Source organism: Mastigoproctus giganteus, chromosome 8 (genome assembly GCF_048544385.1).
Source record: "Mastigoproctus giganteus isolate SK-2022 chromosome 8, ASM4854438v1, whole genome shotgun sequence".
Taxonomy (NCBI): Eukaryota; Metazoa; Arthropoda; class Arachnida; order Uropygi; family Thelyphonidae; genus Mastigoproctus; species Mastigoproctus giganteus.
Genome location: NC_143582.1, coordinates 127,444,525 through 127,470,584, shown reverse-complemented (window position 1 = coordinate 127,470,584; position 26,060 = coordinate 127,444,525). Strand labels below are relative to the sequence as shown.

At 37.0% G+C, this 26,060-nt stretch overlaps 1 protein-coding gene across 4 annotated transcripts in view; it reads right to left on the bottom strand.

Moving 5' to 3' along the window:
- The window catches only part of LOC150081815 (RNA-binding protein Musashi homolog Rbp6-like), a 1,034,865-nt gene extending 1,009,464 nt beyond the window's left edge, over positions 1 to 25,401 (bottom strand). For all 4 annotated transcript variants that reach the window (XM_090378903.1, XM_090378901.1, XM_090378906.1 and 1 more), the window contains exon 1: positions 25,331 to 25,401. In XM_090378903.1, the coding sequence (XP_090235029.1) occupies positions 25,331 to 25,399 (69 nt within the window). In that variant the 5' untranslated portion in view covers positions 25,400 to 25,401. The remainder of the gene's footprint in view (positions 1 to 25,330) is intronic.
- Between the last annotated feature and the right edge of the window lie 659 nt (positions 25,402 to 26,060).

Genomic DNA, 26,060 nt, shown 5'->3' with positions numbered 1-26,060 from the left:
TACTTTTGAAATCCAATCAATTTTTGTTCTAAATCAGCTTGTGGCATTTTTCACCTTGCCTTTAATCTTAATGCGACACTCCAAATGTTTTATTTTGTACTATTGCACTGCGCACAAAACTATTTCCGAAAGCGTGCAAACAACCTGTAACTGTTCTTTTATTTCCAATCGGTGACAGGAAAGTTTATGAAAATGAACTGTTCAGCAAAATGGATTGATGACTGTTCATTGAAAACAACTCTGATGAGCGTAGAGAGTACAGCAACCGTATAACAAAACGAAAAACACTATATTGTACATAGCCTAATGCTTGTTTGGTTCGGGAACACTAGATCAGGTGCACACGAAATCAACACATGCAGTCTTCATCGGAATGGGTTGTTTCTTACTGCCACGATGTCGCCTTCTGAATGAAGAGCGAGAAAACACTTTAGTGTAAAAATCTCTCGTTTAAGAAATGGTCAAGCGTCACTAACTGGTCTCAAAAGAGGCCATTTTTAATTCTGTTCAGTTTCGGTCTTGCGTGAAATAATTTAACTCAAACATTTCTCAAGACAAAGTCCCTTAGGGAGATCAAGCATGGAAGGGTAATTTTTTTTATTTATTTTTTATTCCACAGTCAATTTTGACCATCCGCGTGAAAAATTATTTGAAACGATGAGGATGAGAAGAATCTGAACAGAATGTTTTTCATTTTAAAAAGAGATACACAGAAGTGGATAAAAAAAAAAACTCTGAAAAACAAACAAAAAATTAAGAATTCATTTTTCTATTTCAAGTTTATAGAGTAAAAATATTTACTCTATAAGCAACGATAATAAATTATGCAGGTGTCCACGTTATTATTACTGAAAAAGGTGAAAATTAAAATCAGAATATCAGATGTTCAAAGGAGATGAAGAGGAAATGGGAACACAGAAAAGTTTAAGAATTGGGATTCGAGACAGAAGTAAACAGCAGAAGTACTGAAGACATTTACAGTAGATCGTAATATGATCATGATAAAAAAAAGGAAGAGTTTTTTTAAGTAAACATTCGAAGTAAAATGAATATAATTTTTGGATAAATTGAACAACATTTATGGAAATAAAAGAGATGATGATTTAAAATTCTAAGCAAGAGCGTTCAAGTGATACGCATATACACCAGAAGATAAAATGGGAGAGAGAGAGAGAGAGAGAGAGAAAAAATAATCACGAAATAGGAAAACAAAAAGTGGACGACAAAATGGCATAAACAAAATGAAGGAAGAAATTGGAGAGGAAATACGGAACATCAGAGATAGATGATAGGTCTAAAATGCCTATGGTGAAATAAGGACAATCGAAGTTGTTGAAATAATACGGCGAATACATTCTTTACGACAAAGAAAGACTGATAAACAAAATCAAAAACTTCACTATTAGAATCAGATATTAAGTAGTTTACATTAGTAACTGCTTATAAGAGAGTGTCAGTAATTATCATTTTGCAGAGAAGAAATCATTAGTTAACTAATGATTTCTACCGAATATTTACATGTACTGCTAATATGCTTCTAAAAGAAATTTGTTTACCGCCACATTATAGCCTTAAAATGCCTTTTAAATTGCACTAATAAAAAGAGATCATTTCTCATTGAGCAATGACTGCTAACTCGCATCAGCTAATGGCAATAAAAGATTTTCTGTTAAAATTACTTTCTCTACAGACAGTGCTTATTAAGTTTTTTCTCACTTAAGAACCCCCAAGAAAAGAGAAATTGTGCAGCTATCCAAATGATCACTTAGACCAGAAGTTCTTAAACTTTTTCCACTGCCGACCAAATAACTCGCCTGATTACCTTCCACGGATCACTCCCTTTTTTAATTTAATTTCGCATTTTTTTTATCCGTCAATGGGAGCTTTTATTTACAACTTATTTTCAACAATCCTTCAAGAAAGGTAACCATGGTGTCAAAGATAGATACCACACGCAGTCGCCAAGGTGATACTTGCTGCTTTAATCCATAATGACACCACGTTAGTAACTGCATATCCTCATCTCAGTTCAACCGAGGAACAGCGGGTGTTCTTCGAAAAGCACCTATTTGGAATGGTCGTGGCTCAAATACCGTCTTAGACCAGAAGAGTTTGATGGTCTTTTCATTCCGGTTTGAATTAGTCGGTCTCTAGAGGGGTTGCAAGACTCCCCCGTGACTTATTCGGGGGAGGAAAAATCCCGTGACTTATTAGTGATTTTTTCTCCCTGCAAACAGGAAAACGCGGTGCTGAACACACGCAACAACATACTTACACTCAAGCGCGAAAGACAATGAGAAATGTCCGAATCCTTAAGGTACTTGCTTTTGGGCAAGAGTACTTATCATGTGATTTAATATTCTACTTGAAGAATTTAAGAAGCTTCCTTCTGTTATTTCTAAAACGTGGTACACAGAGGGCGAATGGAGGTTTATAATATGAAATGAAGAGACTCTGCCCAATTTAAATTCTGGAATAATAAGATCACATACGTTACTTGTCCCAGATGACAACAAATCCAGACTTGTCCATGGACCGAAACGAATGTGTGGCACGATTCATCGTTCCATACGATGTGTTTTCATCGTTGTTTACGGTCAACTTCGAAGTTCCATGCTTAAACTTTGATCATGCATTTCCCGTAAGAATAGAGAAATGCTGGCTTCATTCGCAATGTGTTTGTTAACTCACTGGGTGGCTGTTTTTATATTTGACTTGTGGTGACACTTTGCCAACACTTTTAAAGTTCTCCTAATATGACTGACCAATAACTCTAGTTTCCTGTCATATATTCCATTTCTTAATTTATTCCGATGGTTGATGTTAACATTTGTAATCTCCTTACTTCAATGTACCTTAACTGCAGTTGACTGCATCTATTTTATTCACATCTTGAGCGGGCGCTGTTCGGCAGTGCACAACAAAATATTGGAGGTGGGTGGGAAATACAAAAAGCTCCTTTACGCCACAGCAAGAGAACTTATGTCAAGAACGGCAATACATGTTGATTCTAATCCGCGTGGGAAAGTGAACACAATTCCTTGAATTAGCAAGAAAAACTTCAATTTTATTTCAGTTAAAACCCCTTGATCGGCTCAACTAAAGAGAGAAACAGATAGTTATAGTGGTATCCAAACGTCAGGAAACAAATCACACATTTTATGCATGACTAGCTAATATAATGAAAATTCCGTGAATTTCAATTTATTTAAAACTGACGATTCTAGAAACTGATACAGAATAAAGATGGCACTACACCAATTCATATCAGCCGTTGTCAAGGAATTCTAGGAAAGCTGAACCTCATTATTTACTTGCCCATCCTGAGATGCTTAATAACTGCACAATTATCAAGGATTACTATGCATCTTTACTAACTTAACAATAAAACTCATTTGCTTTTTCAGTCATAATTTGAAAATGGTTTTATGCTAACTCACAATTAGTGTCTTTATTTCGGTAATTTATACTGTTATGGTATAAAGGTACCTTGAATACGTTTTCTTTTATCTAAAAACCTCAAAAGTTAAGAAACTGCGTGTTTTTTTTTTTTTTTTAACACGGTGTATCTATATTGTAATGCAAATGAATACGACAACCTTTGGATTTCTTTCTTCTGAACACTGCCACCAGTCGTCGCACCATCATTAAAATTTCGTTTGATTAATTGTCATTAATGTATTTAATACTTTATCAGACATTTATAACGAACTGAAATTGGTGTAATAGGCTGAAGTTTCATGTATCTGCAAAGCATAAGAATTAATAATATGAATAATAGGGTCGGAGCACTTTAATCTAGTAAAGTGCCTGAAACCCATTAACTTGTAAGAATTTCTCAATCGTTAACTATTTGAGGCGTGTTCTGAACTGCGCCACTATAAATGCAACTTTGAAGATTTAAGCGTTATAAAAATAGAATGAATCCACACACACACACACATACACACACACACAGATATATTGTTCGTATTTATAGCAGAGATTTATAGCGAAGGATTTATATCTACTAACTCACTCCTGCCTTTAAAATACTATTTGCTAGTTTAATTATTTCGGCTAATGAAATCTCGAGCATCGAAAGCCCCCACGCTCGGCACAACTAAAGGAACAAATTAATTCATTAATTTTAAACCTCTTTCAGTTTCGTGGAAGTTCTAATTAAAATATTAGATTAATCTCTAGTGTTAAGATTATTAATCATTTGCAACTTTTGAGTATTCGTAACTTTAATTTAATCCCACGAACATTAACTGCTTCGCTGATAGACGCTTAAAAATTGAACATGAGCAACCATAAAACTGTAACCCCCCTTCAAACGGACTCAAAATTTGTAAACCAATGGGTAATTTCATGTGACTCCTCTGTTTAGTGACTCCTCTAAAATATAATTAAATGTGTTTTCAGGAAGTAGTTTACACATGCAGAAACAGTATTTTATTCATAAAGAATCTGTTCACCAGCATTACTTATTTAATGCTACATCCGAAAAGCAATCAAGTATCCTTTCCTTGGTATACTTTTAAACTCAGCGAGAAAATAATTAATGTACTTCGCATTTTTCTATTCCACTCATTAATGGACCTGCCCTCCGTAAAAATAGTTATATAGTTTCAAAAGTCACGGCATAAAATACCTAAAACTGATACGCAAGGAGTAATAACCTTTAAAAATCGAAAATTTCAATATTATCGAAGTGGACAAAATAAGGGAACCAAGAAAGAACAGAAACGAATAACTAAAGGTTTTCTACCAAGAAGCCAATATATGTAAAAACCAATACACGGAATGGTGAATGCTGTTTCCCCCGCTGGGAAAACGGCATTCAATATTTCCTGGACATTGCACTAAAAATAAATAGCATTTCCCTTTCAAGAAGTAACACGGGTGTTTTTATTCGTGATACAGTCGAACCACCCTGGGTTCCACTACAAAATATATTCAGCCTTTCAGTATTCTTCATGGTTACGACATTACGTCCATCGGGGTAATAGAACTTGCCCTAATCACCTCTCCATACATTAAAAACCGAATCAAACAAAAACAAGATTTATTTGTTTATCGAGTAGAGATAGATTCTCGAATTAATCCAAACTGTTTAGGCAACACTCCCGCTTGTCCACTAAGTTTTTATTTTATTTTATTTATATATCCTTTGTGAAATCGTTTGGGTGGAGCTGTTTCCATCCTCCATCACGCCCCAGTTCGTCTGGAATCGACTCCTCAGTGTCCCAAAACTTGGAACTAGAAGTATCTAAGCAACAAGTTCTGACTGTAACAAGGCGAATTGGTGAACGTCCTAGTGGAGTCACTAAAATGTTACTACAGGGTGCTGCATCGCGCGTAATTGTGCGCTGCCCAATAACAAACTAACACCTCCAGTCACACGTCCAAGTACCACATTTTGATGGCAATCATCCGTTAAGCAATAGCCCATGAAAAAAAAAGGCTTTTTGAAAGTCACGATTAGTCATATATCATTTTGGAGATGTTTCTGGCAACAAACAGATCTGATAGTTTCAACTTGGTACATGGAATGGCACTGTAAATGGACTATGCGAGTCGCAGTACAATATGAACATGACCTTTTTCCAGTTTTTGGATCGTGAGTCTTCTTGTTTAGTGCAGCACGGATGCGGAAATACGCGTTAAAACGAATATTGTGAATGAATCCTTGCTATTCATGTAAACAGTAGATAAATTACCAAAATGAAAACAATACAGGCCTTTCTCTGGCCTCTCTGAAAGAAAGAATGTTCCATGGAATACAACAAATCAACTTCCAATGTGGAAGTTAATTAGCCTTGTATTTAGAAAGAACTCTTCTAACGGAAGTTAAAAGGGTATAAAGTTGTAAATACGTATATTTAACAGTTGTAGACGCACAGTTCATCCAGATGTTGGCAGAAGTGGCTTTTCTTTTGGTTCAAGGAGGCGGAGATAATATCTCTAGACGTAATGACTGGCTACACAGACCCTCGCTGAACAGCTTGCATCTCATTCTGTCAGTGGGTAAATTTTTCTGAAGTGTAACAAAGCAAATGTTGCAACAAACTTACAGCTGTGGCAGCTAGTTAACCCGTAAAACAAGTGATGCATATTCGAGAGTAAAAAGCTCTGTTTCAGCTTCAAATACAGAATAACCACTCTCTTCTTTAATTATTTTCAACTTCCTGTGCTCAAAAGACTACGAAATACACCTGCTTTTACTTGAAAACTTACTTTATGAACATCCAGCATAAGATATATTTAAAATAGCTTATTTCAATTTTAATATTTACATATCTGTACAAAATTTCAGCCTGGGACATAACCCTATGCCTCTTGCATTATTTCCTACAGGAATATCATGTCCGTATAACAACGAACATGATATTCAATTTGGGCATTCCATGCATTCAAATTGCATATATATATATATATATATATACTGTATATATATATGAGGTGACGGCTGATGAAGATAGTAGCGTAATCTGGTGTCACTCTGAAGAGCTAACGACACGACTGGATGCAAGCCGAATCTAAAGAGGTCCACCTCCATAGATGGATGATGCCGCAGAGAAATATTAATCATACTGCATCGAATGTGGCGCACGATAAAGTCACTCGCGTTCAGGCCTTAGGTAGAGGGGTTCGGCTCAAAAACTCGGAGGCAGTCTCCCGAGGAAGGCAGTGAAGCAAGTAACGCTTTTCTCCGTATGGCTACTAACAGAAGGGCAAGACCAACCATCCCGAAGTGCTTCTTGTACAACTGCGCTAGTGACCACCCAGGAAAGAATCAAATGCAAGAAGTGGAGCATCGAAACGAATACGTTCATAATGTGAACATACTATGAAGTAATCAAGCTGGAGACGATATCACATTATATAGGACTAGACTAGAAACCAAGTGGTTGGAGCTATTCCCGGATGTTCAGGTCACCGAACAGCTAATGACAGACCACAGAAGAACCATCGTCACTAAGAACCTGATAGTTCCTGTAATCTTGGAAAAAAACAAGCAGGTGAGAGACCAACTACAAACAAAGAATATGAAAAACATGAAACCAGAGGAGGAAGAAGAAATACAACAAGAACAAGAAGAAATACAATCAAAAAAGTAGCTGAAGTGGAAACAGATGAGGTCACAATATCCAGAATAGAAAAGGGGTGGAAGGGGCTAAACAGAAATTGAGGGAATGGGCCCCAAAAAGATCCAAGCCATAACGAAGCAGAGACTTAATAGAATCCTGTGGCAAATAAGTGACCACCTAAATCTTTAAATAATACCAAACCTCAACAACAACGGTGCAACGCACGCTCAAGGCCATCCACACAGCCGTATATTGTGCTGCCATAACAACCATTAGGATCAACGGAGAAAAACAAGAGACCAAAACAAACGAAAAAATAAGGAACCCTTGGGAAAGAGGACTTCATCAGAAGATAGAAGTATTAAGAGTCAAGATAGGACAACTGGCCCAGTATTAACAGGGTAACAGGAGTAAGAAGTTGAGCAGAAAAGTGAAGAGCATCCTAAAGAGAGAGAACATCCAGAGGCAAACACGAGTCCAAAAATAAAGCAAAACCTCCTCGCACTCAGCAAGGGACTATGCCAATATAAAGAGAGCTCCCAGAGGAAAATAAACAAATAAACCGTCGATAAAAACCAAACAGCCTTCTATAGGATTATCGGACAAGACAGGGAAGTCGGCAACGGACCGCAGAGCAGAAGCCGACAGAGGAGTTCTGGGGAAACATACGAGCAGAGAAGTAAGACATAAAGCAAAGCTCCCCGGATAGAACAAGAACGAAAGAACACCAAGTACATACAAGAGATGACAGAATGGGAGATTAGATTCGGGAAGAAGAAATACAAGAGTCGATCAAGAAGTCCTACAACCGGCGAACCCCAAGAACAGATAACATCCACAACTACTAGTACAAGATGTTCACTTGCACACACAAGCACCTAGCAAAGCAGTTTACCCGGATGATGTACTAAGGCCTCTCCTATGCAGTGTTAGAACAGTGGATGACAAAATACCACAAGGAGGCTATGAAAATCGCTTTCGCCGACGACTTAGTAATTGTTGTTAAAGGCCGTTCGAGGAGGATACTCGAGGGTAAAAATACAAATTATATTAAATGATCTATTTGTATGGACCAAACTTAACAAACTAAAAATATCACTAACAAAGACCAACTTTATTACCTTCAAAGCTCGTTTTAACTACAATATACCTCCTAGGATCTTGATAGACAACTCTCAAATCCCATATGTATCCCAAAACAAATATTTAGGCATCCTAATCGATGATAAATTAAGCTTTCTGCTACATGTATATAAACTTAGAGATAAAATCAGGAATTTTACTGCCTCAATTATAAGAATATCAAGGAAAGAATGGTATGGGCAGTTAGTAAAAGGATCTTCTTTTTAGACTATAAAACAATATCTCTGCCAATAGTCTAATATGCGGCAACCATTTGGTATCATAGAGTCATAACGGTTAAAATGAAAATGAAACTTATTTCTCTTCAAAGATCCATGTTATTATCTATTTTAAATCCCCCTAGAACTTTATCAAACAACGCATTACAAGTCTTAGCAGGAACTATTCCCCTGGATCTGTATTCAAGGGGATGACAGGTCGGCTTGGGAAAAGTTTGGCTTCAGAACTAATGGGAATAACGTCTGATCCAGTAAACGAGGTCATTTTTAGAGGTATTTTTAGAGAATAACGTAGGTCCCTTGATCAAAAGCAGTAGGAATGTTAATACTTTACAGACTTTTTCAGTGACTGTTCTTAAAAGAAGACTAGAAATAAGATCCCTTCACCCTCAAGTAAATTAGATGTAGGATGTACAGATGAGTTATTGAAGAAACATATACTATGAATATTTTAATTAGTTTCTCAGCTGGTTGGAAATCGCAGATCAGATGCCTGGATAGAACTCAAATGAAGCCGAGTGGTCAGGAGCGTGAATGCACGCGCTCTTTGAGTGGACTGCGGTTCAAGTCCGTGACTACTAAATACGATTAACATTTGTATTCATGATTTATTGTGAACTCCACTGACCTGGTGGTCCTGCCCGAGTATAAGCAATTTATTTTATTTTAAATAGGATATACAGGGACCCTCAGGTGTTAACAGGATCCTCTAAAGAATGTGATTGATTCTGGGGTGTGATACTTGAAACTAAAAACGAAGAAACTGTATGGACACATAGTTTACAAGCATAACTTATTCTTAAACATATACAGTTATACCTAGTGACCTTGTGTGGTCTTAAGTGACATCTAGATTTGTGACCATATAGTTATGAACTACAACATATATATATATACATACACATGAAAACTACATGAACTTAATGAAACGTGTTTTTCACGTGAACTTTTGAAAGTGAAAATACTCCATTTGCTTACCTATGGACTGTCATTGGAATTCCAACTCATACACGAGATCTAATTTAGGATTCTCGGGAAAAAGAGAATAATTATAAGTCTTCAACAACTAGAAGAGAACCACTGGGAGGAGAGTTTTTTAAGACTTATGCTGTCACAGAACGGAGAAGACTACTGGGACTCCAGTTCCCAGATTTCCCCGGCCTGGGAGCGGGACTGCAGGCACCCACCATTATTGCACTGCGTCCGAGATTTTCGGTGGTAATTACATCGGCAGAGGATGAAAGTTGACCCAGGCCCAGTGCTAGGGATGGGCAGCAGCTGCCCCTCTGTTGGTCTGTGCGGGATTGCCAATTCCAAGAGCAGTTGTTGGCAAAACTTAGTTAAAGAAATAGGGAACACGGAACCATGGGGTTTAATTTACCGCATTACAAAAAATAAAATAATTACAGGAGATGTGTATAAGACTGTTATGGAGCGCGGGCAGGAAACAAGTGACTGGATTTCCACAATCAGGTCAATAGTCTCCAACCTTTTCCCTCTGGACTCCCTCGAATTTGATACACCGGAACAACAGGAGATAAGTAGTAGTAGTAGTAGTAGTAGTAGTGGCATGTGATGCAAGAAAGCAAGTGTATGAGCTTATGCAGCATCAGCCAAAAAAAAAAAAAAATCACACCATTCCCTCCCAATGCCTGTCCAGTTTCTCCTTGGATTTATTCAACCTATCAACTTCCACAACGACAGATGGAAGTTTGTTCCAGCAAATAACCACCCGCTGGCTAAAGGCAAATTTCCGAACATCTATTCTACATCTGTCTTTTCTTAATTTGAATTTATAACCCCCATAAGTTCGTGATCTGAACAAGTGGAAGGATCCCATCAGAATTCAGCGTGCTCAACCCATTCTCGGCCTTATACACCTCAATCAGATCACCAAGCAGGTGCCTAGTCTCCAGTCACTGCAATTTACAGAACTTAATCCTCTCTTGGTAAGAGGATCCCTTCATTCCTCTCACCAATCTTGTTGCTCTTCTCTGTACACGCTCAAGCAAATCGACATCCTTCCTAAAATGAGGCCTTCAGACCTGTACGCAGTACTGAAGGCGTGGCCTGACCATTGCCTTATACAGAGGGACAATCACCTCCTTTTCCCTGCTAGCAAAATTCCTATATATCATTGACAAAACCACATGACCTGCCCTGGCAGCCTGTCTGCATTACTCAGAAAACTTCATATCTGACTTCACAATTACTCCCAGGTCTTTTTCATTTTCTACCACCTTAAGTGTAGTACCACAGAGTTGGTACGTTTCTCTAGGGTTACTTCTACCCATATGCAGTACTTTGCATTTGTCAAGGTTAAACTTCAATTGCCACTTCTTAGCCCATCTGCCCAAATTATCTAGATCCTGTTGCAGTAGCACACTGCCATTACTGTCATTAACAACCCTGCCAACCTTTGTATGATCTGCAAACTTCGACACTAAGCCTGATATACCTTCATCAATATCATTGATAAATATACAAAACAACACTGGACCCAACACTGAAACCTGTGGGACTCCACTAATAAAATTAGTCTACGAAGAGCAGCACCCATTGATTACCACCCTCTGTCTTCTCCCACTTAACCATTCTTTTATCCATTGTAGCAACTTATCCTTAATACCATTCTGATCTAATTTGTACAATAGTCTTACATGTGCAATAGTGTCAAAAGCTTTCCTGAAATCCAAATATATGATATCAAAATTATTTTTTGCATCCAGTTCCTTTGTAACCAAATCATAATAACCAATCAAATTTGTCAGACAAGACTTTCCCTTAACAAACCCATGCTGTGTCTGAATTATTGCTGCAGTCTTGTCTAGATGATCCTGCAATGCATCTTTAACCAGTGACTCCATTATTTTACCCAGAACAAAAGTTAAACTAACTGGACTGTAATTACTCGTGTCACCCTTTGATCCCCCTTTGTGAATTGGGGATACATTTGCTCATCTCCAGTCCGTGGGAACCTCCCCTGAGTCCAAGGATGCTCTCATAATTATGGCTAAGGGTTTGCTTAGTTGCATTGCCGCCTCTTTTAATATAACTGGACAGATTCCATGCACCTGAAGTGCTTTTATTATGTTTAACTTCAACAATTTCTCCTCCACTTTGCTCTCAGTTATTATAAAATCATAAGTACCCTGCTACAATTTGATAACCTTCTGCCATTTTCAAACCTTAAAAATTCCTCACGTGTGAATGTAGATGCAAAATACTCATTCAGTTTGTTTACTATCTGAGCAGGATCATCAACATTCGAACCATCGACGTCAAGTGCACCGATCAGATTCATCCCCTTCCTTTTGGAGTTTATATAAGTAAAGAAATCCTTGCTGTTTTTCTTAGCATCTTTTGCCAAAGATTTCTCATAATCTGCCTTTGCCTGCTTAACCTCCTTTGTGACCCGATTACAGACTAGCTTATATCTGCCATAGGCTTCTGAGTCGCTTGATAATTTATATGCATCCCATGCATTTTTCTTCTCTGTTACGAGTCTCATTAGTGCATTCGATAACCATTTAGGCCTAAACCTTGAACAATATTTCTTAATAGGTATTAAACTTTTAGCAACATCCACGATTAATTCCTTGAATGCTTCCAACTTAGAATTTACTGTTGATAACATCGTCAGTTGATCCCACTGTACAGAATTTAAAAACTGTCTGAGACATTTCATTACTGTGTCATAAGACACAATAATGAAATGTATAGTGGCCCTAAGGACATTGTCCCCTTTACCCTATTGGATCTTGGTGCTGCTTTTAGTAAACTAAACAGTAAAAAATGTCCTGGGATGACCTTATTGAGAATGGTGTTATTGTTAAATGTTTTGACCTGTTTCTGCAAATTCTGTTAAATATTATGAACAAATGTCTTCTTCACAAGCCAGGGAAACCAACATCCGATCCCCCTGCTTACAGACCAATTTGATTGCTTGCGAATCTCGGAAAACTCTTTGAAAGACTTCTAGCCCCAAGACTCCATAAGATATTACTAGAGAAACAACTTTGTTCTAACCTACAATTTGGCTTCAAAAAAGTGAAACTACGGAGAATGCCATATCTGCACTAACTACGTTTGCTCGGAATTGTATTTCAAAGTATGTCTTGGCTGTGTTTGTGGACTTCGAGGGTGCTTTCGACTCCCTTTGGTGGGAGAGCGCCCTCAAGTCCTTAAGAGCTGCTAATTGTGATGATTATACCTACAAGGTCTTAAGATCTTATTTCAGTGATCATATGGTAAAGGTAATGGCAAAGCACTTGACATATAGTTCCCCTTTATCCAGGGATGCCTTCAAGGATTGGTACTGGGGCCTCTACTCTGGAATGCAGTTCTAGACAAATAGCTTTTGAGAGATCATCAAGGTGTACTTAAAACTGCATATGCCGATGACCTAGTGGTGGCCATCGAGGGGAGATCCAGGAGGTGCTTGAGTAGCGTATGGAACCAATTATTGACCATTTGGTAACATGGACGAATACAAACAAATTAAAAATTTCACCAAGTAAGATGACCTTTATGTCTTTTGGCAATCACTTCAACTATAACAGACCTCCTAAGATCCTTCTTAATAACATACAGATACCATATGTCTCTGAGACTAGATATTTAGGAGTTATATTAGATGATAGATTAAGTTTTCCAATCGCATGTTTCAAAATTGAAGAACAAAATTCGAAAAATTTTACTGCCTCGTGTTTAGGATCTCTAGAAAAGAATGGGGTCTTACTAGGAAGACATTATCATTGTATTATAAGACGACCTTTTTTCCTGTAGTTTCTTATGCTGCCAGGGTTTGGCATCAAAATGTTACCAAAGCCAAGATAAAAACAAGCTAATATCCTTGCAAAATCTACTAACCATTCAAAGCATTCCAAGGACTACTTCTAATAATGCCTTGCATGTTTTTGGGTGAAGTAATGCCACTTGACCTCTATATCATTTATCGAGGAGTGTTGTACAATCTCAAAAAGGGACTTTCAATCACAGCGTACGGAAGAATTTGGAGTGAATTAACTGGAATTTGGCAAAGCAGATGGGATGAAAGCCAATTTGGTCTCATCCCCAGCTATTAACTCATCGTTTACGCCAAATATGTACATTTTCTGTCTGCTCACGGGGCACGGCTCCTTTGAACTCTTTGAACGTGGACTCGAACCTGATTAACACTGTACATAACTTGGATACATGTTCTCTTATTTTGCCCGGAATATGAACAATTTAGACAGACTTTAGTTGGTCTTGTTCCAGAGTTAACAGAAGAAATCGTCAGTATCCTTGTTGAGTATGTCAGTAACTTTAAAGCCCTTCAAGATTTTGCTACAAATGTTTTCAAGAAGCGTCTTCAACTAAGATCCCTGGCTCTCAGAGAATGTAATAAGTGATCTCCTCAACTTCTCTTTTTCAGTAAGGATTTTATTATTCATTTTTTATAACTATTTTTATTTTATTTTTGTTTATTTATTTAAATTTTTTTTCTGGCTCCCAGGTGTGGGCTACCTGGGAGCGGGATTGGGAGCATCCACTGGTATTGCACTACCTCCAGTGGGCGTTAGTTTTGTGTTAGTTGTCTGGCGGCACCGGGAGTTCCCCCCATCTCCGCATCTACCTCCAGTGGGCGAGGGATTTAGTGCTTTTCACACATCACAGGTGATAATAGACCCAGGCCTGGATTCTAGTGCCAGGGTTGGACACCAGACAGCAGCTGCCCAGCTGTTGGCTGCTCCCTGGTGGAAAAGTGGCCTGACACAAAACAGAACACACACTAACATATCTCTTAAGTCTATGTGACACAAACGGAGCAAAGAAATGTGGTAACAAACCGAGTCATTCAATAAAAATTAAGGTAAACTAATATCATTAAAACTAAAACTAAACTGATATAGTTACATCAATAAACAGACATATTTACACTCAGCATAAAACATAATACTAGAACTGAAACTACACTGTGCATATAATACAAACAGTGCAGAAGCTGGTGAAAAAAATCAGCCGATCTATTGAACAAACACCAACTGCTTGTTCAATAGATCGGCGTCTTTCAAAAACAAGAGAAGCAAAGTTCTGGAGGGTGGAGTAAATTTTTTTGTTTTCTACATGATGAAAACAAAACCCACTATCCACCATGTTCAACAACAGTAAGTATGGATATACTCTCAAAGAAGGAAAGAAAAACCAGTAGACCCGCTCCAAGGCGAAAATCTCTAACACAATTTTTTTAAAGGAATTCTTAAGTCCTCATAAATATCACAATCAAATAAAACATGCTGCCAGTCTTCGCGTTGTCCGCAAGAGCAGAGGTTAGTATGATGAAGTCCGAATGTGTTCCATTTATATGTTTGTTAGCGGTCCGTGTCCAGTGATGAGATATGATGTCTGCATGGATATAGAGAACCATTTTCTTCTTCCTTTATCCATTAGGTAAGTAACCTCTGAGAAAAACTTTTTCGTCACCTGCTCAATCAGCGACGTATCCCATCTTGTCTGCCATACGTTAACAAGTTCGTTCCAGATGTTTTTCTTCTCACTCTTGATGTTATGGTTATTCAAGTTGATTCTAATATCAAATAAGTCGGTTGGAATTGCTTTTTTCAGTCAGTAACACATCCCTCTACGTGAAGATCTAGTGGAATAGATCCTGCAAGAACTTTTTTCGCAGATAATATTATAACTTTTTGTAAACTGTTAGAAATTATTCAAGAGATAATACATGTAACCTTCAACCGAAACTCAATAATTCTGTCTAGGGTGGTGGGGGAAAAGCCTATAATAATATCCCTCTCATCTCAACCAGATTTGAAATCAAACATTTCCTACGCGGTGCGAAATCACTGCGACAATAAGAGAACGAGTAAAGGATGCTAAATATGAGCTAAACATCCTTTTTACAGCATTACAGCATTCTTGCACCCGTGCTGGATCATCGTAAGGAGTGGATGGTGTGGCTAATTTCACGTCCTCAACATAACTGATTATATCATGGGACTGTGACAGGAAACGCTCGAGACAAGCTAGAAAGTGCAGATCTGATAACAACGTTCGTGAAATGTCATATGTTATGTGAGCCTTGGTTATTGTAAAAGAATTCGAGTAGACTCTCATCTATGCTAGAAATGGAATAACTGAAACAAAGAGATTGCACTGGCCATATTAAGGGCTGCTGATATGTTGAAGTAAAGGATTCACACGATCTGACAAGAAGAACTACGAACAGTTGTAATTGTATTGGTCGTATAAGAACATTTCGGATGGCCAATCTATATTTTATTATAAGGAGGTGAAAATGTAATGTAAGCCGAAGGAAAATCGCTTAGCGAGCACAGGCAGTAGCACCTTATCCAAGTTCTTAAATGGTTCGTTTTATATATGTTTGTAAATACTTTTACAAGATCGTACGCATATTTAGTAGTGACAACTAGTGAAATGTCATTTAACTTGCATATAATGTAAGTTAAATGACATTTAACTCTTACAGATCACATATAAGGTAAGTTGTAATTTGATTTGCGCTACGTTCAGGCAACCAGGTTATCCGCTGCAGCACAAAGGTGTCCATTTTTACTTTTAATTCAATTTTTATTATTCTTTCTATTAATTTTATTCCAATTTGCATAAAATTGGAATAACATTGGAATAAGTTATTAAATATAATTTAATTATGTGGTTAAATTATAATTAGTTTACTAAAATTATTAATTGTAATTAAATAATTTTAAACTAACTTAAATTTAAATTTAAAACGAAGAGTTCCGTTTTATACTCAGGCACGACCACATTGGGTCGAGGAGTTTACAATTTAATGATATTCACAAGAATCTGCCTTTAGTGGTCAGTGGATTGAACCAAGGCCAATTCGAAGCAGGATACACCCGAAGCAATCGGGTGTATACTGCACTGCCGCAAATTTTTGTTTTCTTTTTTTTTTTTACCCCTTACTCTATCGATGGTAGACGATGCTCAATAATTATTTTAATTATTAATGAGTACGCAGCACAAGAATGCAAGCTATTATTTAGCTCATAAGTCAAAACTTGCCTTTTCATTCTGTCGAAGTCAGGAGATGCGTGTCATTATCTGTTAACTCGGTGTTTGATATAATAGTAAAGAAAACTTCCATAATTTTATATGATGTGATATTAGTTGTTATCGAAATATGGCACATCGAGAACATGTGAAAACTGTGGACGATTTATGTGGCAATGAATTTTCATTCAATGGGTTTTCTACGTCGAATATAGACGAGATGGTTTTATGGACCTTTTTCATAACGTGGCTGAATTACTTTCGGTTTCGAGAGATGGTTACATGGTTTTTTCTTCCGGTTTTTCATCTAGCAAACAGGCAACTCAAACACAGAAAACAAGACATTTACAGAAGCAGTATACTATCGCCGCATGGCTATAGTTGCTTTGGCGCTTAATGCACGCACCGCTTCGAATTTACAATACATGAACCTCATGAGAAACGCGTAAAAATTCAATCGCAGTACGAAGAAGATAAAGGGCAGGAAGTCGTTTCCGCTGCATAAAAACATATTACTAGAAGTCTCGCTCATCACACTTTTACCTAAATAACAATTATTCGGAGTCTTCAAGCTCTGTTATCTAACAGTTCTACCAAATTCAAACAAGAATAGCCAATTACATGACTAGCCCCTTTCGATAATGGTCCATAACTAAGAGAAGTTGTTGTTGTAATGGGGTTTTAGGAGCATCAGAGACTAAGGCCATATTGCTCCGTATATACTGTCTGTAAATTGCGTGTTCTGAGGTCGATTTTCTGTTTGCTGGACGGAAAAACCGTGTTTCTGAGAGAGAAAACCATGCTAATCTCGCTTGAGACCGAGTAACTCAGCCACGTTGTGAAAAAGGCCCATAAAAATTCCTCACGTCATCGACAGGAGTCGAACTCGGATCTTTTTCACCCGGTGTGGAGAGGACGGCGATCCTACCAACTGTCCTACCCACAAGGGCACTAAGAGAAGTACACAGAGACTAATGGTAGTGATGGGAGCAACCGACTGAAATTTCGTACGAAATGATCAGTCAATTGCTGTCCTAAACAAACGATTATTTTTTCGATTTTAATTGGCATGCAGAATGAAACATATTAAAAATAATTTTATTCGAGTGTTTCAGAAACAACTGAACAGTTGGACAGTTTTTGATTGAATTTGACTGAATCGATGATTCAGGTCTTTGAGTCATCGGTTATTGATGACTCAAAGCAGCGATTCAGTACAATTTCTCATTCTCCACTGCTACTAGCTGAAGGACAGCTTATTTGAATTCCAGTCTGAAGCCACTTTTCTTTTGCAATGAACTGGACCGAATCAGCAAAAAGGCTCGTTTTGCCCATCAATGACTTGTTTTGCGTAATTTAAAATAATATAACAAAATACTAATTTCTACAGATTAATTTTCTCAATCCTTTCGGCTATTGCTTTGAACGAACTAAAATCTGAATCCATATTACCAGCCCCTTCTCTTAAAAGATCATAAAATCCTTAGTTCCACCACCCTTCGAGACTGCATTTTGCAATTTTTATCTGTGCTGTTACGATCTAGTTTAAATAGTAATGTCAACTGATGTGCAAACTTTCTCGAAATGACAAAAAAGCCAGTCCACTTGATTATTTTCCAATTTTAAGATCATCTTCGAGGTTTGATATACTCGCTGATAAATGAAGTTAAGTAGGTATGTCATTATCGATATCTTCAAGTTATTTGTATATCAACTGTGCCAAATGCAGTCCACAACAGAACTCGTTATTCCAACAGATAATCTCACGACGTTAAATCCAGTGAAACAAAATTTCTCAAGCGCCTCCGCAGCCAGGTGGGAAGAAGCAGCAGCGCGCAGCACACACACTTCTTGATTAGACCGGAGTTCCAGCCCGTCACCACCAAATACGGAGGATGCGGAAAGAAGAAGAAGAAGAACTCTTTATTGCATACAAAACGCACATGCCGTACACAATACCCTTCACGACTACAAGCCAGGGGTTTAGAGTAAAGGAATGGTCAGGGAATGACCACCCGGAGCAATATGGCCTTAGTTGCTAATGCTTCTAAAAACCAAATAACAAACAAAAAAACAAACAAAATTTCTCAAAATGAGAGATTCCATGGTGCCTACACGTAAACTTCAATAACTGGGAATAGGGCGATCGCATTCATTTTTCCCAGAGAAGGCATCCCGAAAGCGTGTTGATTTACTATACTGTTTGCCATATTTCAGCTTTCCAAATGGAGATAATTCTTCAACCATTCAGAAAAGAATGTTTATATTTCTTTCTGCAAATGTTTATATCCCAAGCTCGCCTGCCGAAAATATTGGCAATAACAGTTAAATTCTTTAGGCCCCTTTGGATATATTCATAAGTTAGGGAAAGTTACATAAGTTTCCGCTATAAGCACAGGCATTTTCTCAAGAAAACAAATGGTGAAGGTCCCTCTAACTCTCGCGTCGCTAGATTGTGGCGACAGCTGACACTAATGTTCAAAGGCAGGGTCAGGAGAACTCGCAGTAAACGTAGCCTGAACAAAGCTGTAATGATGCAGCGAGATCTAAAGATTCAATCATGGAGCGGGGATAGAGGTAGTGTCGGGCAGGCTCGTTTTTCATTTGAATACCAAAGTACACGTGATACATCAGCTATGAGGTATGATGAATTGCAAAGAACCCAGCTTCATCGCTACTTTTCCTAGATGCAAATGACTGGAGCGAAAACTATCCGAAATAGAGTAAACAGCAGATATATTCTCCTAAGAACACGAATATATGAAAGGCCTTATGAAGAATGATATTCGCTTTTAACTGATCTGCTTAAAATTCAGGAAAAACTGCAAATAGCTACTGGAATCCCTCCCCGTTCCAAGATAGTTTCCTTACATAATAAAACTTCAGTGATGGTCAAGATGAAATATTGCTATCAGAAATCGTATGAATCGCAAGATCCATCACAGATAAAATAAATCCCAAAAGTATGATAAAATTCTATGTATTCCCTCACTATAGAATAAATAACAGTGAAGCAGGCACGATGGCCAAACTTGTAGCTAAATTTCAGTATAATTCAAGTTTAACTGACAAAATACACGAAGTTAGATACCAGAGCAAATTCGACAACACACCCTTAATCGTGGGATACACTCTGATCTACATTTCACCCGTACTGATCAGTCTGCAGAGGAGTACAAGTACTGTATAATATAAAAAGAAGAAATGGATTTGAGGGGTGGGGGATTTTCACTAAAATTTGAAGCCTTTGAAATAAAACAATCCTATGAGCGGCTTCCGTAGCCGAGTGGTCATGAGCGGGAGTGCAGTAGCACACGCTCTTTGAGTAGACCGGGGTTCAAACCCCTGACTGCTAAATACGGTCGATCTGCCAACCAGCACTGGACCAGCGTGGCAGATTATGGTCCACTTTCCTCAGCATGAATTGCTGAGGAGGCTTCCATCCTGCAGTGGGTTGATAATGGCTGCAGTTTACCTTTTTTTATGGATATGACATATTTACATAAAAATTGACGCATGCTGCTTACTTCTGAAACGACGTTGAAAAAAATATTTGCATAATTAATAGGGTGATGTCGGAAAATGGCCTTAGAATTGAAACCGAAAGGGTTTAATGAAATGAAGAAAGTTAAGACTTAAATAATGATGGAAAAACGCGACCACAGGGACAGAATTGTGAAGGTGTACGCTTGAAATATTATACAAAATTCTTAAAATTTTGTATAAACGCATAGCAAATTATGCGTATTTGATCGCGTGCCATTCAGAGCATACAGAAAGTACTCTACTGTCAATCAACAGTTTTCGTAGATTCAATCGCCACTGTATTCTGCCGCATAACCAGTTAACTAATTAATAACAGCTTGTCCCACAAACGAGGCAATATTTCTTTACGACCATCTTTTTCAGCCCTGACGATCCATCTTTTTGTCCGAAATCCAATTTAATTTCCTGGGAAGTTTCAAAGGTCATTGCTTGGAGCCACTGTTATTGGATTTTGCGACCTGTTTCAATTATTCTTTTATAGGAAGAATCAGTTAAAATTGCTACTCCACTTTTGGCCTTGATACTTAGGGAAGGTTTTATGTCTATAATAGAAAGGTGGTGATACCAACAGTTAGGGACGTTTGCACTCTAAGAAATAAGGTTTAGCAAGTGATGAAATACAATACAAAAAAAAAAGTAAGGCGAAATGAATAAAAACTGTTTCTAAATAAATATTGGTAGAATTTCGAAAGTAATCCGGAAAACTAAAAGAGCTTAGTGTGTCAATGGTGGTCTCAAATGCCTTTATTATGGGTTTAACAGCAAAAGGTCCTGCAAATTCATCTGGGAATAAAAACAATGAATAAAACGTTCTCTTTTCTAAGTAGCTAAAAAAGGGGCTTCTAAGCAGTTGAAAAAAAATTTTTAAAAATTCAAAATGTTGTGATTTCAGATCAAAACGGCTAATAATTATGTTCACTTTATGAATGGGGTGGGCAGGGAACCTACTTCATACGGTCTTTCTTAGCAACTGCTCCCGTAAGCCAGATCCGTGCCATTCATGCCAAGCTCTATTCTTTATCAAAATTTCAGTTACTTCTACAAAAATTCATGGAGAAGTCAATATGCTGCCCCTAACAATATAGTTACTTCGCCATCTGTTTAATAAAGGTCTGGATAGCTGTAGCCGAGCGGCTGGTATGGGAGCTGACTGTGAGCAATATTTACAGACTACAACGGAATATCAGTTTTCAAGCCTAACATCAGTGATTCTCTTGAAAGAAAAAAGAAAAACGTTTATCCAAACAAACGAGGGACGGATGTTTGCGATAAAACAGAAATGATACCTGCTCTTACATAGCATTCCAAACCGAAAGTATTTCCGAAAGTCGATGGAGTAGTTTTCCATCAACCGACACTGTCACATTTACCTTCCTCAGCACTAACCGAGGAAAGGTCAATGATAGCTTCCACCGATGGAGAATGGATGTACACGAAAACACTGTTAGTGAGAAACACAACAACTGAAGGTCATATTACCTTAAGGAAAAGCTCCCGGTAAGTCCTAACTTATTCATCATACATATTGGAAAAAGCTTCATACATACATGAAAAAGTTTCAAGTCCATTATATGTGACAACGTATTATTCTATAAGTGTCTTCACTGACCAATTTTTATGCTGTGCGAATTGAATCCCCCTCCAAAGATCAGATAACTACAGTTCCGACTGAAGGGACTTTTAAAAATTTCTGCAGCTGCAACGGGGATTCGACTCATGATCTCTCCAAATTGTCAAAGAGAGAGCATGTGTGAAATATCTTTTATATTAGTGCTGCGACAAATTGCTTTAATAATAACTTAAGTCTTAATCACTTGGTGCGAAGAGAAATACTCACCGAAAACCTTCCTCACACAGAACAGATTTCATGGCTTATGCGAAGGTCGAACATCACCATCATAATCTCGAAGCAAATTCCGTTTGCGCACCTGCACCCTGTGCGTTGGCACGATCTTATTGCCTTTACTACGATAGAACTGAAAAACTTCCCAAATACTTTTCTCCCTTCATTGACAAGATTCAAATCGAGATCTCCCAAGACGAGTCGCCAAATTATTACTGCAGAAGTCAACGTTAAACCCGTTTTGTTTAAATACATCTTTCTCCAAAATTATTGTGTAAATACAATTTTGGAGAAAGAATTCATTTGAAGCAGCGAACACATTCAAGTTTCAAAGGTATGCGGGGATAGGGGTTGGATTTTCCAACGTTCAGAAGAAAGATGCCACTAACTAATCCGCAATTAAAAATTTGGGACGAAAGAAGAAAACAGAGATTGAATGTTGCGACAAAAATAGTTTGAATTAATTAATCCACTTTCGTTCGTCATATGTTAGAAACTTTATGAGGTTCCTTGTATTGCTCGTTAAAGAAAATTTAACATAAATGATTAACATAAACAAACTTGAAGGATAAATCAAGCTTATTTCAATCATTTAATATACCACATTTCGTGATATAAAAAACATTCGAAATAAACATTTTTAACAAGGGGAATCCAAAATTCAAAGGAAAGTTACTTACGATGCCCTTATATTGTGAAAAAGTTATCAACTTGGAACATACTCATAATCGGTTGGAGATCTTCAAAGATGAATCGCACGTCTCGAATTAAAAGTAATATTAGCCACGAAATTCACCAAATATATATAAATATATATATATATATATATATATATATATATTTTTTTTTTTTTTTTTTTTAATTTGAAACAAAAAAAAAATTGTTTCAATTAAAATGCAATTTTTGTTAATATCCTGAAGAAAGTCGGGATATTACAAAATATATTACAATATACTTCGGAAAATTCATCAGGATTGGCAGAGGCCGCTGTCAATAAAAACGAAAATATTCACTCGTTTCACACTGATTAATAATACTCAATTGTTAAAAAATAAATATCCTTTTATCAATAATGCTAAACGGAAATTTTAAAATGACTTAACTTTGAAAGATAAATCGCATAAAGCTTATTTAAAGCTGGATATTTTAAAACGTCGAAACACACTTGAGTGGAAACTTTAGGGTTCGAATCCCACTGATAACTGAAGGAATACTCTCTGGGATTTTCCACAAGTTCTGAGTTATTTGGTCTAAGGCGATGGTAGTAAGGAAGGTTTCAGAACTTGAAACTTATTTCACAATAACAGAATACTCAGAGAACAGGACAAATGCCTAAAATATCAACAAATATGCCTCACTGTAAAAGTGTAAACTGATTTATTTGAGCTTTGATGTATATAAAGAGATAAAGGTAAAGAGAACAAATAACCAAAACAAAGTATCAAAAGATACTATTTGATGCGGGAAAACAAGCATATATCACTTCGATGTACGATTTTTTTAGAAGCGATTATAGCTATTTATGCTCCACGGTATAAGAGTGAAAAAGCTGCCTCAACTTCTTGAGGAATATCCTTCCATGTCTAGGTTAAGTGCTCCTTTAAAACCGCTGTTGTTTCTAAGGTGAATGCAGGAGAAATGGACCTTGCAGGTCAGGGAAACAAGTTGATGCTTCGAAGAATTATCTGACAATATCAGGTGTATGGAATATTGTCCTATTGGAATAAATGGTAATGCAGCTGTTGGAGAAATGACAAAAGGACAGGTCTAAGTACGGTTGCAATTAAAGCCAAATCTGGAAGATTGAACAAAAACCAGTGATGAACAAGTGTCATAAGGAATGACAACCGACGTCATGGTTCCTGATAGATCTGTATGACTCTGTTTAATGCACGCAAGACATCTCTCTGATCAGACCACGTAACGATTCTTCTATCATATTTTGTACCTTCGTATGTCTCATCACTACTAAAGACTACTAATGCTTCACCATGCTTCATTCTATCTGGCATTATCTGTGCAACACATACGTCTCTGTACAAGATGAAATGTGGTGAGACGGAACTGATGCAATGCTCAATGTCTCTGCCAGTCTTCTATTAATTAAGACTTAATACAGGATTGAATTAACATAATTTCAACTACTCAGGGAGAGTCAGATCTTTCAGCCACAGCCTGCCAGATAATTATCCGGTGCTCATGCTCTGATGTTTGTCTGCGTGATCCAGAACTTGACCAACGGCTGTGGTGTATTCTGTTACCCACTGGTGCTACAATCGACCGACTGCCTAGGAACTCGCCAACATGAACAGCAGTTGCCAGTAGACAACCCAACCTCGCTGAACAGCTCTATGACTTCATTCAAACTCATTCAACTGGGTACAGACTGCTCATAGATGTGGTTGGGCATCTTAAAGCCTTTCCAACAAACTGACTCAGCATTGTTCTGTTTTCTTTTGCAACTGCCCACTCCAATAGTATTTATGCTTATGCTTATGCATAAATAAATATTTATACTTATATTATCTATTATACATAAATATGTATTTATGCTTATATCCATTACAAACTTTTGATCATTTGCGTATATCACCACGATCACATAAATTTTTCAGTGTTCCATTAACCCGTTTAAGGTAGGGTAAAAAAGGTAAGGTAGGGTCAGTGCATAAAAGAGCAAAAAAAAAAAAAAAAAAAAAAAAGCTTTCTAGTAAAAATTTAAAAACAAAAATTATTCTAGAAAACAGAAGTAATTTTCACATTAAAATGAAATAAAAGACACCATACGTCATTAAAACAGTTTATAAAAGATTAAATTAAAAAAACGAATCCAAATTTATATAATTAAATAGGTTCAAAACTTTAAACAAAAGGTTAAAACAACCATAATCAGCTCAATAAATGAAATAAATTAAATTCATTATTTCTGGTAAATAAAATTAATAAATTTCATAAAATCAGGGCAATGAGGCAATAATTTCTATTAATAGAAGACGCAAGTTAGTTACATTGAATCTATTAAAATTTATAAACAGTACATTAGTACGCTGAGGATCAACAAATGGTATAAAACTTCAACAATTGCCATAACAACATAACACTTCTTAATGTTGATGATAAATTATTCTACAACGCCCATCCATAAATAAAGAGCTAACATACCCTGACAAGAATGGTAATGTATCAAACTAAATTGCAACTCGAAAAATCTTAGGATTATCAGCGTGAGCTAACAAATAAGAATCTGCAATACAAAGGGTATAAGACAGGTCATTCAAATATATATTAAACAAAAGAGGACGTAAAGCAGATCCTTGAGGAATGCCAACGTTTAAATAAAACAGGAGAATAGGAAATCCATCAACTAAAACTCAATATTCTCAATTATTTAAATAATTTTCAACCATTCCAAGAGAGATTCTCTTATATCATAGGCATAAAGTTTTTAATAATAAAGTATGATTTACCGAGTCAAATGCACGAGACAGATCAGTATAAATGACGTCGACACCGTTACTTGAATCCAACGACATCATTACAGCCTGCCAAAATGAAAACAAATTAGTTATAACCGAGCCTCCAGGACGAAAATCGTGTTTCTGTGGCATAATAATACCTTCAAAATCATTAGACAATTTTCTAAACACGACAGTATCAAATAATTTAACTATTAAATTGGCTATGGTTATGTCAATTTTGTAGCTGCTCTTTACAGCTTTTTCATATCCGGGAATGATTAAACAAGATTTAAACACACAAGGATGATTACTATTAGAAAGAAAAGTATCACATAAATTAAGAATAAAATACTTTAAATTATGTACGAGGTCTGATCTAAAAGTTCCAAGACTTTATTTATTACAAAAGAAACGGTTGAGATAGAGAATCAAGATGAGTAAACGTAAGGAAGAAGTCATCACATTACTAGTGCTAACTGCCCACTACACCAAGCAAAAGTAATTGTAACGTCGATCTGGAGAGAGAGAGAGAGAGAGCAGCGCACGGTGGCATTCTGACGCAAGACATCTTAAGTTTCCATCAAAATCTTAATAGATACGAAAGCAAAACAACGCATGTCCCTCAAGTGTGAAGACGGAGAAAAGGGAACGAAAATCCTCCAAACGTTAAGGAATGCATTTAGCCATGCTTGTTTAAGTAAAGCTGCTGTTTATCAAGATGAAACGTTCCTAAAACGAC